Below are 16,066 nucleotides of genomic sequence, written 5' to 3'. Positions count from 1 at the left end.
AACGGTTAAAAGCATGAAAAACCCTATAGTTTGACCCGTCACATGCTAGCCATCACATGCTACTTAAAGCAGAATGAAAATGTGTAAATGTTTGCCTGCATATAGGTTGTTAATCGTACCCTAATCATCTGAGTTCCCAGACGTTTTCGCCAGCTCCCACATTAAATGGTGTCACAAAGTTTCCCAAGGGAGTTGAGTTGGACGTTAAATGCTTAATACCAATAGCTTTCTTCACAAAATGTGTTCATAAAGGTGTCTACTATCACCTCTGAATTGGTTTGAGAAAGTTTGAGAAAATTCAGAGGTGATAGTAGACACCTTTATGAACACATTTTTGAAGTAAAGCTATTGGTAGGCATTTATTTTGCAGATTGGTAACAAATTTGGCTAACTTTCCCTAACTCTCGAGCACTGGGGCTGAGTACTTAATTCCTCTGCTGGCTATACACACACACACACACACACACACACACACACACACACACACACAGCACACGCCACCCATCAGACCCATTCCATCTTCCCCGGCAGTGTGTCTTCGTCGGTGTCGTCCTCCTCAGCCCACGAAGCCAACAGGTGGGCCAGCCTGGAGAAACGAGGCCCCCAGAAGGCCAGACTGCGGATCAAGTCCTCCTCCTCCTCCTCCTCCTCCTCCTCTGGGCTAGAGGAGGAGTTGAGAGAGCTGAGAGAGCCAGCGGTGGAGCCGGCCCCCTCGTAGTCAAACACCAGCAGACAGTCATAGGGAGGAGCCGTAGGGTCACCGTCAGCTGCATGCAGGTTCTACAGGGGGTTCCACACACAGGCGTCATTTCAGAAAGAAATAGGGGCTGGCAAAGTTACATAAGTTTTCCCTGTTTTTATTTTTGTTTGTTTAAATGATTTGGGTTTTTTATATATATTTGTATGTCTTTTAATATTCAGATGAATTGAAAATGGAGGACCCTGATGTAAACAAGGCTATTTCTGGTTTTATCCTCGTAGCAGACTTTGTAAATGGTAAATGGTGCATCTATACAGCACTTTTATCCAAAGCACTGTACATATAGATTGTGCATTACATTCACCCATTCACACACACATTCATACACTGATGGTTTTGATGAATTGAACAATGTGGACCCTGTTGTAAACAAGTGTAATGCTTAATTGGGTCGTCCACTCACAGTTAACAGTCTTTGTATTGAGTTTGTGCTTAAAATGTACTGTAAATTCTACAAACTGTTAATAAATATTTCAATCAATCAATCAAAAATGGTGGAGGAAACGATGCAAGACACCAATTACCTGCTCATCGGGAGCATTTAGGGGTTCAGTGTCTTGCTCAAGGACACTTCGACACTAACTGTGGGGGAGCCCGGGTTTGACCTGTACTTTCGTTTGAACTGTACCCAGGCCATTCTACAAACTGTTAATACAATTTTCAATCAATCAATCAATCAATCAATCAAAACCACTTCTAAAATAGCTAAACTAGTGGATCTACAAGCTCTCAACATGTCACCAAGCGATGCGGTGAGAGTTTGTAGATTTTTCAAGAGAAAATGTTAGAAAATGTTTGTTCGAGAATAATGACATTTCCAATATATAGGGATGCCACGTTGAAAGTGATTAATAAATGTATGGCTGCATACAATAAAACGCTTATCTAAATGATTGATAACACATGATTGATATGTATAAGATTTGAGCAATTTGAGGTTGCCCATTGCCATTCTCTGATGCCCCAAATTACCGGTACACCCCTGCATGGGGTTTCATATACCATTACAATTACACACACACACACACACACACACACACACACACACACACACACACACACACACACACACACACACACACACACACACACACACACACACACACACACACACACACACACACACACACGTGCGCGTGTGCACAACCCGAAGCATTGTGACTCGTGAGCTTGTGGATCGGCTATTTTCGGCTAATATTCCACCTATAATATGGATGCTGGGGTTCAAGTGTATAATAATACATGTGTACTAGTGTAGAACTGTAGAACTACACACATCCTTAATAAAGTTGCCGATGTCCTCATTCTCCTGTGGTTGTAGGCGATAGTGGGAGAGGCTCTGGGCTGCAGGAGGAACCACATCAGCGTGGAAAACCTCTGGGCGGTTGTCCAGTCCTCTGTGCAGCTGACACAGGTCATACTCCTGTAGCAGAGAAGACACACATTCACACCTCACCACATTTCAAAACATAATTCAAATTTGGTTTGTTGTAAGACTGTCCCTTGCAGAAAATATCTAATTAATACTTATTTTGTATAATACTGTATTTTGTGTAATACTTATTTTTGTGTGGAGGAACAGTATGCTGACACATCTTTTTATATTAGTTAAATTATTGCTCCAGGTCTTACTGTGCATACCTTTACCCCGACTCCCCAGACACCAGCACATACTTACTATGTTTCACATAGGCCTAATACATATTATGTTAAGTTGAAAATGCTTCATTTATTTAGTATTGAAACACACGAAAAGCACTTCTGTTCTTACCTAGTAGTCTCTCGAGACAGATTCAAAGGAAAAGAGGACGCTGTTTGCCGATGGGTTCTCAGATTGGTTCTTACCTGGTCCTCTTCCCCTCCTCCTTCCTCATGGTAGTAGAAGATGTTGCCTCTGTCCACGTCCTCCAGCAGAGGGCGTGCTTTCACTGAGACGAGGCTGACACGCAACCACAGCAGCAGCAGCAGTAGCAGCACTGTGGTGGACAGGCAAACACAACCACACGTTTATAAGTAGGGGAGACGGGGGTAATGTGAGACACTGGGTAATGTGAGACACCCCCTGTATCACATGACCACAAGACATTTGTGTCATGTGACCATTATATGTTGAAGCCCCTCCCATTTCCTACCTGCCATGGAGGAGAGGACCTTATTGTGCTGTGGTAAGCATGTTTTTTTCACAAAAATATGTTTTTTGCATGTAAAAGTTAATTTTCTTGTCGTCAACATAATCAGCTGTTGTGTCAAAGCAAATTAATTCAGGTAGAAAAACTTAAATCATACACGTTGATGAACTACCATCATATACATCCATGAGATTGCTGCTAGCTGAAGATTAGCCTGTATTGCTAAAAGAGGTCCTGTTTACCAAAATGTGGGTGTGGGGTAAAGTGAGACAAATGCTCTGGGGTAAAGCGAGACACTGTCTCACATTACCCCACCATGAGGCACAAGTTAAGTTCAGTTTTAAACATATTTTAATCTAATATTACATTGCATATGTTTTATTTTCTATGTCATAAACATTGTAGAAAATGCCAAGATACACCAGAAAGACAACCTGGGGTGGAACCGCCCTTGTAGAGATGGAGAAGGCAGCCGCTGAGAGCAAGGCAGAAAAGAGGATAATTCACCAGAAATATATGCACAATTGCACAAATTATCAGAAGAATCCTGGGAAACACGAAAGCATGGGAGAGACCCACATTTGCTATAAAGGAAAACGATGTGGCACATGTTCTGAAATGTGATGTGGCGAAGAAGCTGCCACAACCTAAACAGCGTGGAGGAACCACACAGAGAGAGCAAATCCTCACCTTTAGAAACCAGTGACTTCCAGGAAAGTCTGGATGGCAACCGAGGAAGGTCAGTGACGCTGGAGAGACAGCTGACCTCCAGGAAAGACTGGCGGGGTAACAGGGGCCAGCAACCCCTGTCGCAGCACTCGCAAGAGGGCACCAAGCAAGCTACAGAACGTACAAATAAGCAATACCCCCAGAGTCTCCCGAGAGGAGGGGAGGAAGGGAGACTCGATAGGACAGATTCAACGACAACAACAATGCCAGTGACACCGACTCAGAGAAGGCTTCTTTGACTCAAATACACCAGAGTAAGGCTAAGTGTGGACACTGGACAAGGATGGACACATGCACACCGCACAGACAAACAGTCTGGTGAGATGTAGGAGAACCCTAGGCATGAGGCAAACCATAGTCCTAGAGACCTCAGTGCCTGCAGTCCCCCAAGAACACACAAGGCCGAGGGAGCCTCCTGTTGGTTCAGGCATGACAGAAAGGACAGTGGGCGGATCTTCGGGGGGTTCCCTGGGCGAGCTGGTCGCTGGGGTGTGGTCAGCACTGGTTTGCTGCACCTGGCCAGCAGGTCACTGCGTTCCCTGTTGGCCGGGTGTGGCCAATGCTATAGCTGGTTTCACCTCGGTGATGGCTGTGCCCGGGGCGCCCCTCCACAGATTTGTCTATAGCTGGGGGCCTGGAGGAGAGGGGCAGTGACTTGGCCAAATCACTGCTGACCCGCCAACTGGAGAGTGTAGTTGTTGAGGGTTGAAACACTCTAAGACGTTTGGAGACCACCTGATAACCTCTCTTCCAGGCCAAGGCTTCATCCATTAGAAATGGATTATAATCACATCGTTGATGTATTTACAAACTGTAACCTTCAGGGCTGGAATGTAGAGTAGACCTAGTTGTAGCTGTAGCTGTTCTAGCTGGTTCTGATGGTGCTGAGCCCCTACTAGCCTGCTCTAAGGGTCAAGTGTTCCGAACCCAATTGCTGTCTAAAGTGACACAGATACATTCCCGGTCTTAATGGGTTAAATGGGGGGAAACTTCGACCGAGAGAAACGTTTATCTCTTTTAGCAAGTGTTGCTTTTTGTAGAGATGTGAATTGTGTGCGTGTGTGTTGTGTTCTAATCATTTGAATGTTAATTAAAACATTTTGAATTACAGAATGTTGTCTTTGATTCTGTTCAGACTTACTTTCAAGTGTTTAGAAAGAAAATGTGGTTAATGACCAATTCCCATGATTCTGTTACTAGTCTGACATTAGTTTTGGAATGTGTGGTTGTCAAGCTAGCTGTCAGTGTTCTAACTGTTAAAACAAGTGTTTTTATGGTAGTTTTAAAGTGAAAAGAATAAGTGGTTCACTTTACCCCATTGATTTTGATGGTCTGTCTCACTTTACCCCAGCCCTGGGGTAAAGTGAGACACCTGACCACTTTTTTTTAAAACAATCATATGTTCACTGCCCTTTGTCTTGGATTCATTCTAATCATTTCCATTTTTAGGAAACATCCCAAATGAATGGGAAATATGTTAATTTGACTGATATATCATTTTAGCTCGCCTACAGGGGAGCAAATGTAAAAAGTGTCTCACATTACCCCCGTCTCCCCTAAATAGGTTAACTATTCAAAAGTACAAATTACAACGCACATCTTCTTTTGAATACATCTTGCTGAATTGAAAATCTAGATCTGCAAGTTGTCTTGGACTAGTGTTGCACCGTAGATTTCACTAATGTAATTTTTAAACTTTGGGTCCCAAGACTCCAAAAAACGTAGTTAGTTAACCTAGAAAGGTGCCCCCATTGAAGGGCGCTCTCCTGCAAAAATATTATGAATTATGGGATGACATAGGCATACACAGGACTGCAAATATGGCTCCTAAAACTGCAGCTGCAACAGAAGAAGAAGGGACGTGTGCCCGGCCCCGGGGTTCTGGCTGTGGAATGAAGCAGCTGCTGAGGACTCCTTGGCATTGGCACACCTCCACCTCCAGCGTACTGTCCTGGAAGAGCATCTGGGCATCATAGATCCGCATCACCACACTGTAATCCCCAGGAGACAGAGCTCGCTTAGGTGCCAATGCTGCTTCATCCCCTGTGAGAGGAGCCAGGAGGAGGAGAGAGACATGAGAGGAGCCAGGAGGAGGAGAGAGACATGGGTATGAATGAGCTCTGGTCCACATAGCTCTAACAACGCATTAGAGCCAGTGTTGGGGAGTATTAAGCTACATGTAGCTGAGCTACGTAGCTGAGCTACATTTTGCTGTAGCTTGTGGTATTTTAGCTACATTCATATTTGTGTACCTCGTCAAGTAGCTCAGCTACCTTTTGGGTAATTTTTTGTAGCTTAGCTACTCAAGTTACAAGCTACAATTTTGGGCAATAACATGAAAGAAATATATTAATTTTGACCATTGGTTGCTGTGTTAATTCTTGTACTAGAACCCCCTTTGAAAAATCAAGGACTGTTCCTTTTTCTGATTGCTTTGAGGGCATATCAGCACTTGACAGCTGCCTCTAATTGGCCTCTGATTGGCCCTGGTATCACAGGGTGGGAGGGGTCTCCCAGGGGGGAGCAGGGGTCTCCTAGAGGGGAGCAGGGGGAGGAGGGGTCTCCCAGAGGGGAGCAGGGTGGGGGGGTCTCCCAGAGGGGAGCAGGGGGAGGAGGGGTCTCCCAGAGGGGAGCAGGGTGGGGGGGTCTCCCAGAGGGGAGCAGGGGGAGGAGGGGTCTCCCAGAGGGGAGCAGGGTGGGTGGGTCTCCCAGAGGGGAGCAGGGTGAGGAGGGGTCTCCCAGAGGGGAGCAGGGTGGGGGGGTCTCCCAGAGGGGAGTAGGGTGAGGAGGGGTCTCCCAGAGGGGAGCAGGGTGGGGGGGTCTCCCAGAGGGGAGCAGGGTGGGGGGGTCTCCCAGAGGGGAGCAGGGTGAGGAGGGGTCTCCCAGAGGGGAGCAGGGTGGGGGGGTCTCCCAGAGGGGAGCAGGATGAGGAGGGGTCTCCCAGAGGGGAGCAGGGTGGGGGGGTCTCCCAGAGGGGAGCAGGGGGAGGAGGGGTCTCCCAGAGGGGAGCAGGGTGGGAGGGGTCTCCCAGAGGGGGGGAGGGGTCTCCCAGAGGGGAGGAGGGGTCTCCCGCATGTACATTCTCAATTTAACGCTGAAAAATTAAAAGTAGCTGAGCTACTTTGAGCTACTTTTTCCATGTAGCTGTAGCTTTACAAGCTACATCTCTCCAGGGGTAGCTATGTAGCTTGATCAAGCTACTGCCATGGTGAGCTACTTGTAGCTTTACAAGCTACGCTTTCAAAGTAACTTGCCCAACACTGATTAGAGCTATAGCTATGAATATAGCTAATAAATGCAACCGAGTAGAAATGCAAGCAGGCATACATAATTCACCATGTTAGCTTGAACGCTATATCGGTAGAGCAGTGGTTCTCAAAGTGGGGTAGGCCTATATGCAGACGGCCTGGGGTCATTGAGGGGGGTCCCAGCTAAATGTTGGATAGTTAGGAAGCAAATGGACTCTTATAGGTCTGTAAACTCTGATTGATTGATTGATTGATTGATTGATTGATTGATTGATTGATTGATTGATTGATTGATTGATTGATTGATTGATTGATTGATTGATTGATTGATTGATTGATTGAATACTATTGGACAGAAATGTAAACAGCACATGGTACAGTCAGAAATTTGGACTAAAAGGATAACACAAAAAAGTTGGGTTTCCATTGTGGTCCTATGTGTTAAATTCATTAACATAGCATAGAAATAACACCGAAATACATATCAACAACAACGGACAGTGGACTAAACTAAACTAAATGGACTCCTAAAGGCCAATTTGAGTCCAATATACTGTCAGAGTTATGGATTTCCGTGGTTTAACCCTACTTTTTACAGTCTATGGGTTTAACGCATAGTACCAAACTATGACCTGGGGGTTGTTGAAATTAAAAAGTTTCGGAACCGCTGAGGCAGAGATGTACTCTACGGGTTAGGATTATTTATTAGGGCATATAGCATGGGTCATGAACCATGAACCATGAAGTGGCGTGCATGGTTCACAACCGGTGCCTATATGTTCTGTTCTTACGTGTGGTGTTGACCCTGACGGTCCAGTTCGCTCCGTGCGGTCCCTGAAGCTCCACGGTGTACGGAGCCGTATTCCCAGGCCCGTCCCTGTCCATGATATCCAGCAGGACGGGAGCGGGGTCCACGGTGCACAAGCTGACCTTCCTCTGCCTGATCAGAGGAGCGTTATCGTTCACATCCCACAGAGTCACCACCAGAGTCCCCGTGCCCGTGGCCGACACCGTATCTGGAATGCAGGAGAGGTGGCTTTGATGGCTTTCCATTGATAGCTGACACTATTATTATCCACACACACACAGACACTGAAAACACCATCAAAAGGCCTGGCCTCCGGCCTGGCAGAGACAATATATAGGCTAATCGTTGTTGTCGGAAACCAGGAATTACATTTTTGGCATAGTGCTATTGAACACCCTTTACGTCTGTGTGTTGGTTAAAAAAATATTGAACCAATGAAAAGTAGTAGAAAGCGCTTCGGACAAAACTTCTTAACTCCATTGGACCCTTAAACTGTCTGCTAATTAAAGCAGCTAACTCCAGCATCTCTCCCCCTCTCATCATGCAAGTAATTGACAATATATAAAATATGAAAAATTATCATTTTGGAATTAGGTGGTTTCTACCCGACAGGAGAGATATAATATAGTAGCCTATATTAAAAAGCAAAAGCACCCCCAAAAAGAAGTCAATTCAGAGCAGTTCTTAACAAGAATAATGTGAATTTATTATGTTGATTCAGTAACTTTTACCATTATCAGAAGCCAAAATGAGAACGGTGTATTTGCCATTCTTTACAAAGATTGATTCTCTGTCCATGGTCATTTTAGTTTTGACCAGTCCCGAATCTTTATTAATGCTCAGCCACTTGGCCAGATCACCACTCAGCTGATATCTGAGAGAGAGAGAGAGAGAGAGAGAGAGAGAGAGAGAGTGAGAGAGAGAGAGAGAGAGAGAGAGAGAGAGAGAGAGAGAGAGAGAGAGTCATATTGTCATAGGCCTACTGCTAATTAACAATTCCCTATTATTCTTACATACTATCCAATAATTAACTCATGGTGCAACATTAGTTTCATTGAAATGCTACATAGTAATTTCTAAAAGTGTGTGTGTGTGTGTGTGTGTGTGTGTGTGTGTGTGTGTGTGTGTGTGTGTGTGTGTGTGTGTGTGTGCGTGTGCGTGTGCGTGTGCGTGTGCGTGTGCGTGTGTGCGCGTGCACGTGCGTGCATGTGTGCGATAGAGTGAGAGAGTGAGTGAGTGCATAGGTGTGTTTATGAGTGCATAACAATGTGCAAACACAGCAGCAAGATTTGTGAGTTGCTGTGATAGGAGAAGGATATCAAATGGAACACAACCACCCTAAAGACTAATCATTGTGTATAGTCCTGCACTATACCTGCATCGAGTGACCTTGGTACATAGAATTTGATCTATTGAAGATTCTGTATTGTTGTATTGTTCTTTCTGCTTTGGCAATGTAAACGTATGTTTTCTCATGCCAATAAAGCCCTTTGAATTGAATTGAATTGCATAACATACCCAACGGTCTGTCTCCTGGCTGTATCTGGGTCCTGTGCCCGGCATGTGGCCACGGTGCTCCCCACAGGCAGGGCCTCTGACACCAGCACGTGAGTCTCTGCCGGGCTGAAGACCGGCAGCTCATTCTGGTCCTCCACCCTCACCGTGACCGTGGCTGTGGACGTGGACACGGGCCCGGTGAACGCCGCCTCGTTCTCCACCACCACCAGCAGGGTGAAGACCCTGACACTCTCAAAGTCCAGCGCCTTGAATGATTGTGAGGAATTTGTTTGTATATCTCTGCTGTCGGGACGAAAGTAACCACCTAACTCCAAAATGTTAATTTTTCAGAAAATGAAAAGATTTATCTTTTCAGGAAATTAAGAATTTATTTTTTGAGAAAGCAAAGCAATACTGCCTCATCAAAGTTGATGTTGTGACTTTATATATTGTTAATTACTTGCATGAGAGGGGGAGAGGTTTTAGCTGTTTTAGCAGACATTTTGAGGGTCCAACACGCAGACATAAAGGATGTTCAATAGTACAAATTTAAAACCTAAAAAATGCAAAAATGGAGTTAGGTGGTTTCCCCCCGACAGCAACGAATATAGTACCTTTTCCAAACATATAGTTACAAAGTGGTTTACAGAACAAGGTAAAAGAGCAGCATGATAAGCATGAGAGATAAAAAACAAACCACACAAAAATAAAAAATAAAATAAGCACAGATAAAATAAATAAAACATTGAACTGGCAAGGGGACTATAAGAAAGACTTTAAAGAAATGGTTGACAGTGCTAAGCAGTATACAGATGGGTGTAGGAGATTTTCAGATTTAGCCTTTGTAGTTGTTTATCGTTATTGATTCTTATAGGCCTATTCTATATACTTTCTAATGCCATTTCCCCTTGTGAATTAAAAGTTTTACATAATGTTAATTTGTTACATTATTATGTTACTATACGTTGTGCAGTGAAGAACTATCAAAGAGAGGAGCCTATGGATAGACTGATGCCCACCTTGGCTGCTGTGAGGATTCCCTCCATTTTACTGGGGCCTGTGCTGATGCTGAAGTGATTGCCACGGTTTCCTTTCACAATGGAGTATTTGGTGTTGGCATTGGGGGACCCAAGCTCATCAAAGTCATTAACAGTGAGCCTCGCCACTTCCACGCCTGCCAAATTCTCAGGGACTGATGTAGATATCTGCAGGAAATACCAAACCAGATATGAGATATAATGGACACTTTTCACAGCAGACATTTTGACAGGTAATATCAAAATGAGTGAAAGTGAGTTTAACGTCGTTTAACGCCTTTCAGATAGGACTTTTCTGGTTGGATGTATGTCAAGGCCAGAAAAGTCGTTATTTTGCCACAGTATAGGCATTCCCGCATAACTTCCGGCTATGATGATGATGTCACACACATACCCTATATTAAGATGTATATTTGCATAGTGTGTGCCTCTCATACAGTAGTGCAGCACACACATTTAATTATACAGGCAGCTCTATAACAGGCAGAAAATAATTTCAAGGCAGTAAGCAGCGAATTATGATAATAAGATACGTGGGCTACTGTAGCTGTACTTACCGATGGATGTATAAATTGTGGGGCGTGATCATTGCTGTCAGTAACAGTGATGATAACGGTGCAGGAAGCGCTTAGCCCCGCCCCCTCCAGGTCAGCAGCCTCGATGACCAACTTGTACTCTGGGCGGGTCTAAACAGACAGTGGTGTAAAATAGCTGAGTACCCTTACTCAGGCACTGTACTGAAAGGACCACCCATTTTCAGGTGTATTTTCTTATAAAAGTACTGATTTATGTTCTATTAGAACCCATTTGTGTTGTTTCATGTTGGCTGGTGTGCAGTACAGTATGTTAGTATATTGCTGTGAGTTGGGCCGTGATTGGGGAAACCAACTCAACTATCACTCCAGGCTGATTGAGTTGATTGCCAAAGTTTGCTTTCTTTTTTGACATGACACTTATGCTGAAGATATGCTGACATTTTAGCTTGCTATTTTCCATTGATACGCTTTTGTTTGTTTATTACTTGAATGATTATGTTTTGCATATACTGTAAACTTAAACTGATGGCCAGAATTTGGCCTCTGGAACGGTGGAACCCCTGTGGCGCCGGGCCTGCTGGGGACCAGATATATGAAGATAAGGTCGAAAATGGATGGATGTCTAGTCCACCAGAAGTCCAATACTCAGAGGTAAATATTGTAGTTTTCTTGTAACTAAATAATTTGACAACTTTAGTTACAAGTTGCTTTGCAGATTCAGATAATTAATACAAAACAATAACCACTTAAGCCCTACTTTATACTTTCTAACTATTTACTATTCTAAAATAGCCTATCTACAAACTCAGAATGTGTTGTTGTGAGCTAAAAAATATATTTAAGTTTTTAAAGAAGCCTATAGTAGCATGTAGAAACTATGGATTATATTACCCTGTACAGGTATTGCAGCCAATGGGAGCCTGGACATGGACGCACCTGCAGCCAGTAAGGCAATCAACAGAAGCTTTTAAATAGCCGACGCCCAAGCTGCCTGGTGAGTCAGTTTGGACTAATGGAGGAGTGAGGAAGCAGGAATCACTCTGTTCATGAGGAGGCTGGTATGATGGATATCTCACAAGTGAGTACAAGATTTAACTAAAACCTTTGGACCCACTTGGATGTGCTGTGCGTGTATTGTGGCTCACCTGGTCTCGTTCTCTCTCCCTCCCCCCTAGGCCGACTGAGAGCATACAGCACTCTCCTCCACCTGAATACATTAGTCACTAGCTCTCTCTCTGCTCTGCCCACAGGACTGTGCATAGAAGCCCAAGCCCCCAGACAGGAGGAACCCTAAGTTGATGTTTTGCCCCGTTTTCCCCTTTCCCTAACTGGTTAATAAAAGACAATTTAAGTTACATGTTGACTCTGACTCTGAGCCTCTTATTTTATTGTGAATCTTGCCTATTCTCCCCTGGGTTGCCACAGTACACTGAAAGTGTCTAAATAACAATGGTGTCATAACCTTAAAAAAAAAAAAAAAGTAACAATAAAATGAATTAAACACCTCTCTGTCCAGTCCAGCTGCTGCCACACTGATGATGCCACTCACTGGGTTTATGGCGAACATGTCTGGCTGGGGCACAGCGGGTACCTGAGCTTCAATACGATATCTGACAATGGCGTTATCTGTGTTAGGGTCATCACGATCCAGAGCCTTGACCCTCATGATGGAATGATCTAGGGGCAAAAGCAATTAAAAAGGTGTACTGTGTGTATGTAGAAAACGTGGCAATATGAAGACATGGTGAATATTGACGTTTGGTCCACTAGTTATTTAATCTCATGATTAACACTAGTCACAGGTGGAGATTACGTGATTAGTTGGATGCGGTCGGTGTCTCACCGATGGCACAGGCCTCGCTCACCCTGCCAAGGAAGGGTTGATATGGGAACTCTGGAGGGTTGTCGTTCTGGTCGATGACTCTGACGATGAGCATGGTGGGCTCCTCAGCCTTTATTCCCTCACTCAGGGCATGGGCCCAGAGCTGAAAGAATACAGATATAATGTATGTGGATTAAGAAGATGATGGTTTGACCTGTTATCTAAGATGACCTAATGAACGTCTAACAACCAAAACGTTTCCCCATTAATATCTTTCTGCTGCTGCATTCAAAGAGTTTTTTTCATCCATGTTGACTGGCCTTTGTTTTCTTGGTTCTCCCTATACACCTTGCCTAGTGCATGATACAGATACACTTGTAGTGTAAATGTATGTGTACACTCACTGTACATAGATAGTAACATGTATTTACTACACACTGCATGACACACCTTATATTTATTTTCAAATGTATTTATAATGTGGAGTAAGATTGTGGAATTCTATTTTAACTTTTCTATTTACATATTGTTGGCAATGGCAACTAAAATTACCAAATTTTAGCACGAGGAATCCGTAAAGTTTTACTTTCACGACAAACTGACCTTGTATTCATCCTGTTTCTCTCTATCCAGTGCCTTGGTTACAAACAATGATCCCGTTTGCGAATTAAACGTAAAAAGACCCTCTGGAGGCTCATCGACTCCTGGTCCTGTGATCTTGTAGGTTATTTGCACCTTTTTGGCATTGTTTGACTTGATCTAAAAGCATATCATTCAACAACAAAAATATGTCAATGTGATAACTAGTACAAAATGCCTACAATTAAAGTAAATATGTTCAAAATCCTTATTTGATCCTGCCAGTGTCATGCAAGCACTCGCACCTTCTGGATTTTGCTCTCATGTCACATTTGCGGGTTGGAAGAAACACCACATCAACGGGTTGTCCAAGTATGAAATAAAAGCAAAATGGCCACTGAATATGGTGAATTCATTGTGAGCATCGTTACCTGCACCATGAATTTGGGGTATGGACCTCTGTCATTTTCTGGGATGTAATTTGGTGGAATGATCCAGTCTCTCTTCATCCTATTCAAACCGTTGTGCAAATGTCGGAACTCCATGATGGGATATTCCTACAGTAGATGCCCACATTAGAAATTATGTTTCAATGAATGTTTACTAATGTACTCTACCATACAGTCAAAATGGAATAGTAAATCTTCAAGTGATGGTGTGATGGCCACGTGTTTTGAGCTGGTAGATCTGCTATTTCTGCTATATTTGAATTGAAATCCTCAATATTTTGTATTGCTATTTTTGAATTGGAATCCTGAAAAGTAACATGTTTATTTAATTTCAAATGCATTAAGTTAGGTTACTTTACCTTTATGAACTTAAATGCAAATACATTGGACATAAAAAAAGACAATTCTAATACTAGTCATTCAGCTACTAATATAGAATGAAGTAATTCATCATGTTTGCATGTTTGGAATAACAGCTGAAATAAATAATATAAATATTCAGATATTAACCAGCAGGCCTCATTAAGTGATTACTTGGCATAGAAAGTAATATTGTAATGTACCATTACTTTCAACTGAAGTAATGTGTAATGTTTTACATTTTAACTTCAACAACACTGTATACTGTAGGTATGTATAATACATTTCATTACTTTTGAAACAATGTTTGTACCTCTAGAATTTTGCTCCTTGGGACCCCATTTTTAGAACTTTCTGGCACTTTGGTCCAGGCAGCGCAGGGTGAGATCTCGTCTGTCATCAGGAAAGCCAGACACTAAGAAGCAAACATCAGTCTTAGTCTTATATCACATTCTTAACCCATTCTGGGCGGGAACCCCTTTTGGTGATTTAACTAAGCATTATGTTATACTTTAGCTATTGAAAAATAGATCTACAAGCTCATAGTGCGCCACCGAGTGGCGCGCTATGAGCTTGTAGGTCTGCTATTTTTGAAAAATCGTAAAAATGCAGCACATCTTTGAATATATATTCTTTCAGAGCGAACGTTTTTTTTATTTCGACGTCGGGCCTAAATGGGTTCGCAGCCAACAAGATAACGTCCTGAGTGTACTGTCAAAAATTGACCAGAATTGTCAATTTCTTGGGTCCACTTGTACCCTGGTCAGAGTTGTACCCTGGTCAGAGTTGTACCCTGGTCAGAGTTGAGGGTTTGTACCTCATCACTAGAAAAAGAATAGAACTGGCACATCCACTGGATGCAGGACCAACAGTGGATAAGGCTATATAAAATAGAAGTCTGCACACCGTAATTTTGTAAAGCTTGTTTGTCCTATGCCTCATTCTGACGAGTCCAAACGTTAAACTATAATAAAGCCTTGACTTGGAGATTTACAAAGCTAGTGTGCAGACTTCTATTTTTTATATTGTATATTATCACCACATGATTTTTGTTTCATTGTGATTATTGGAGGTAATTCAACTGAATCGTGACTCGTGAGCTTGTAGATCTGCAATTTTTGCTATTAATCGTACAAAAAAGTGGCTGAAATGTTGTTCATAGAAGTTGAATAATAAATTACCTGTATGGAAAATATTGTATAGGCCTAGCATTTATCTACAGGGTTTTTTTTCTGATTCTTTGCAGGAAATCACACCAAGTCTGTTGAGCTCCTTTAGTCCTTTCAGCACTCACCTGGATGTGCCTTAGTAGCTCCAGGATATCCATCATTAAACTCTAGTTCCTACTAGATTTAAGGATTATCTTCCACACTCTTCTGTGACCTGGATATGCTGTTCCTTTCTCAAGGCTTAATCATCAGGGTAGTAACATTATCCAAGCCGGGTTACTTAGTAAGTTGGTTCCTGCTCATGCTAAATCGACGACAGCCTTGTTTGATAGTATCAGCCTAAAGTTGGGTGCAAAACAACGTGGTAGAGGTGACCTACAGACATGCAGGTGCATGTTTACCATGTACTGTGCATGCATGGTCACTGCTTTGGAATCAATTGCATCTCACCCTTAAAAAATTGTGCCAATGCCTGCACCACATTCTCTTTGCTAAAAGTTTTCTTTTTTTAATGAAAAACAAAACTTAAAAAAAGAAGGGAAAAAAAAGAATTGTTCTGCGGTAGGCTGAGTTCCAATTCCAGTCAGGTGAATTCTTCTCACAGAATACAGCAACCTGTTTACAAAACACTTGGTATCAGGACAGGCTCATATGACACTGGGCGTTTCAAACAGGTTCTAGACCAGTTAGAGGTAGAAGAGGGAAGGAGAGATGGGGTAGGACTTCACGATTCAAGGTGCCACCTACTGATGATTTGTGCCTTATACACTTTGAAAAGCCTTTCCCTGAAACTGATTTTGGATTGCTACAAACAAATCATTTCTTTAAAGATGACTGGAATAGTTTTGCTTGTCTTTAATGTTTTATTGTCCATGTTTCTGGACAAAGTGGACATACAGTACACACAGGTTTCTGAACATTAAACATACAAACAAAGGTGAAT

General features: G+C 43.0%; 1 protein-coding gene across 3 annotated transcripts; it reads right to left on the bottom strand.

Annotated features, from left to right (window-relative positions):
• Positions 1-175: 175 nt before the first annotated feature.
• Positions 176-15,638, bottom strand: LOC310857043 (B-cadherin). 3 transcript variants are annotated; one of them, XM_083762639.1, is made up of 15 exons: positions 15,249-15,638; positions 14,268-14,369; positions 13,577-13,702; positions 13,170-13,325; positions 12,588-12,729; positions 12,249-12,421; positions 10,766-10,894; positions 10,191-10,376; positions 9,193-9,437; positions 8,406-8,548; positions 7,658-7,882; positions 5,425-5,661; positions 2,606-2,736; positions 2,037-2,183; positions 176-780 (listed from the first exon to the last, which is right to left on the bottom strand). In XM_083762639.1, the coding sequence occupies exons 1-15, from the start codon at positions 15,282-15,284 to the stop codon at positions 505-507; spliced, it is 2,454 nt and encodes an 817-aa protein (XP_083618765.1). In that variant the 5' UTR covers positions 15,285-15,638; the 3' UTR covers positions 176-504. The 3 variants fall into 3 exon arrangements, with proteins under 3 accessions (XP_083618765.1, XP_083618766.1, XP_083618767.1); XM_083762640.1 differs by lacking the exon at positions 13,170-13,325; XM_083762641.1 differs by lacking the exons at positions 13,170-13,325; positions 13,577-13,702.
• Positions 15,639-16,066: the final 428 nt, after the last annotated feature.

This window comes from Protomyctophum parallelum, assembly GCF_964188405.1.
Source record: "Protomyctophum parallelum genome assembly, chromosome: 4".
Lineage (NCBI taxonomy): Eukaryota > Metazoa > Chordata > Actinopteri > Myctophiformes > Myctophidae > Protomyctophum > Protomyctophum parallelum.
This window is presented reverse-complemented; position numbering and strand designations above follow the sequence as displayed.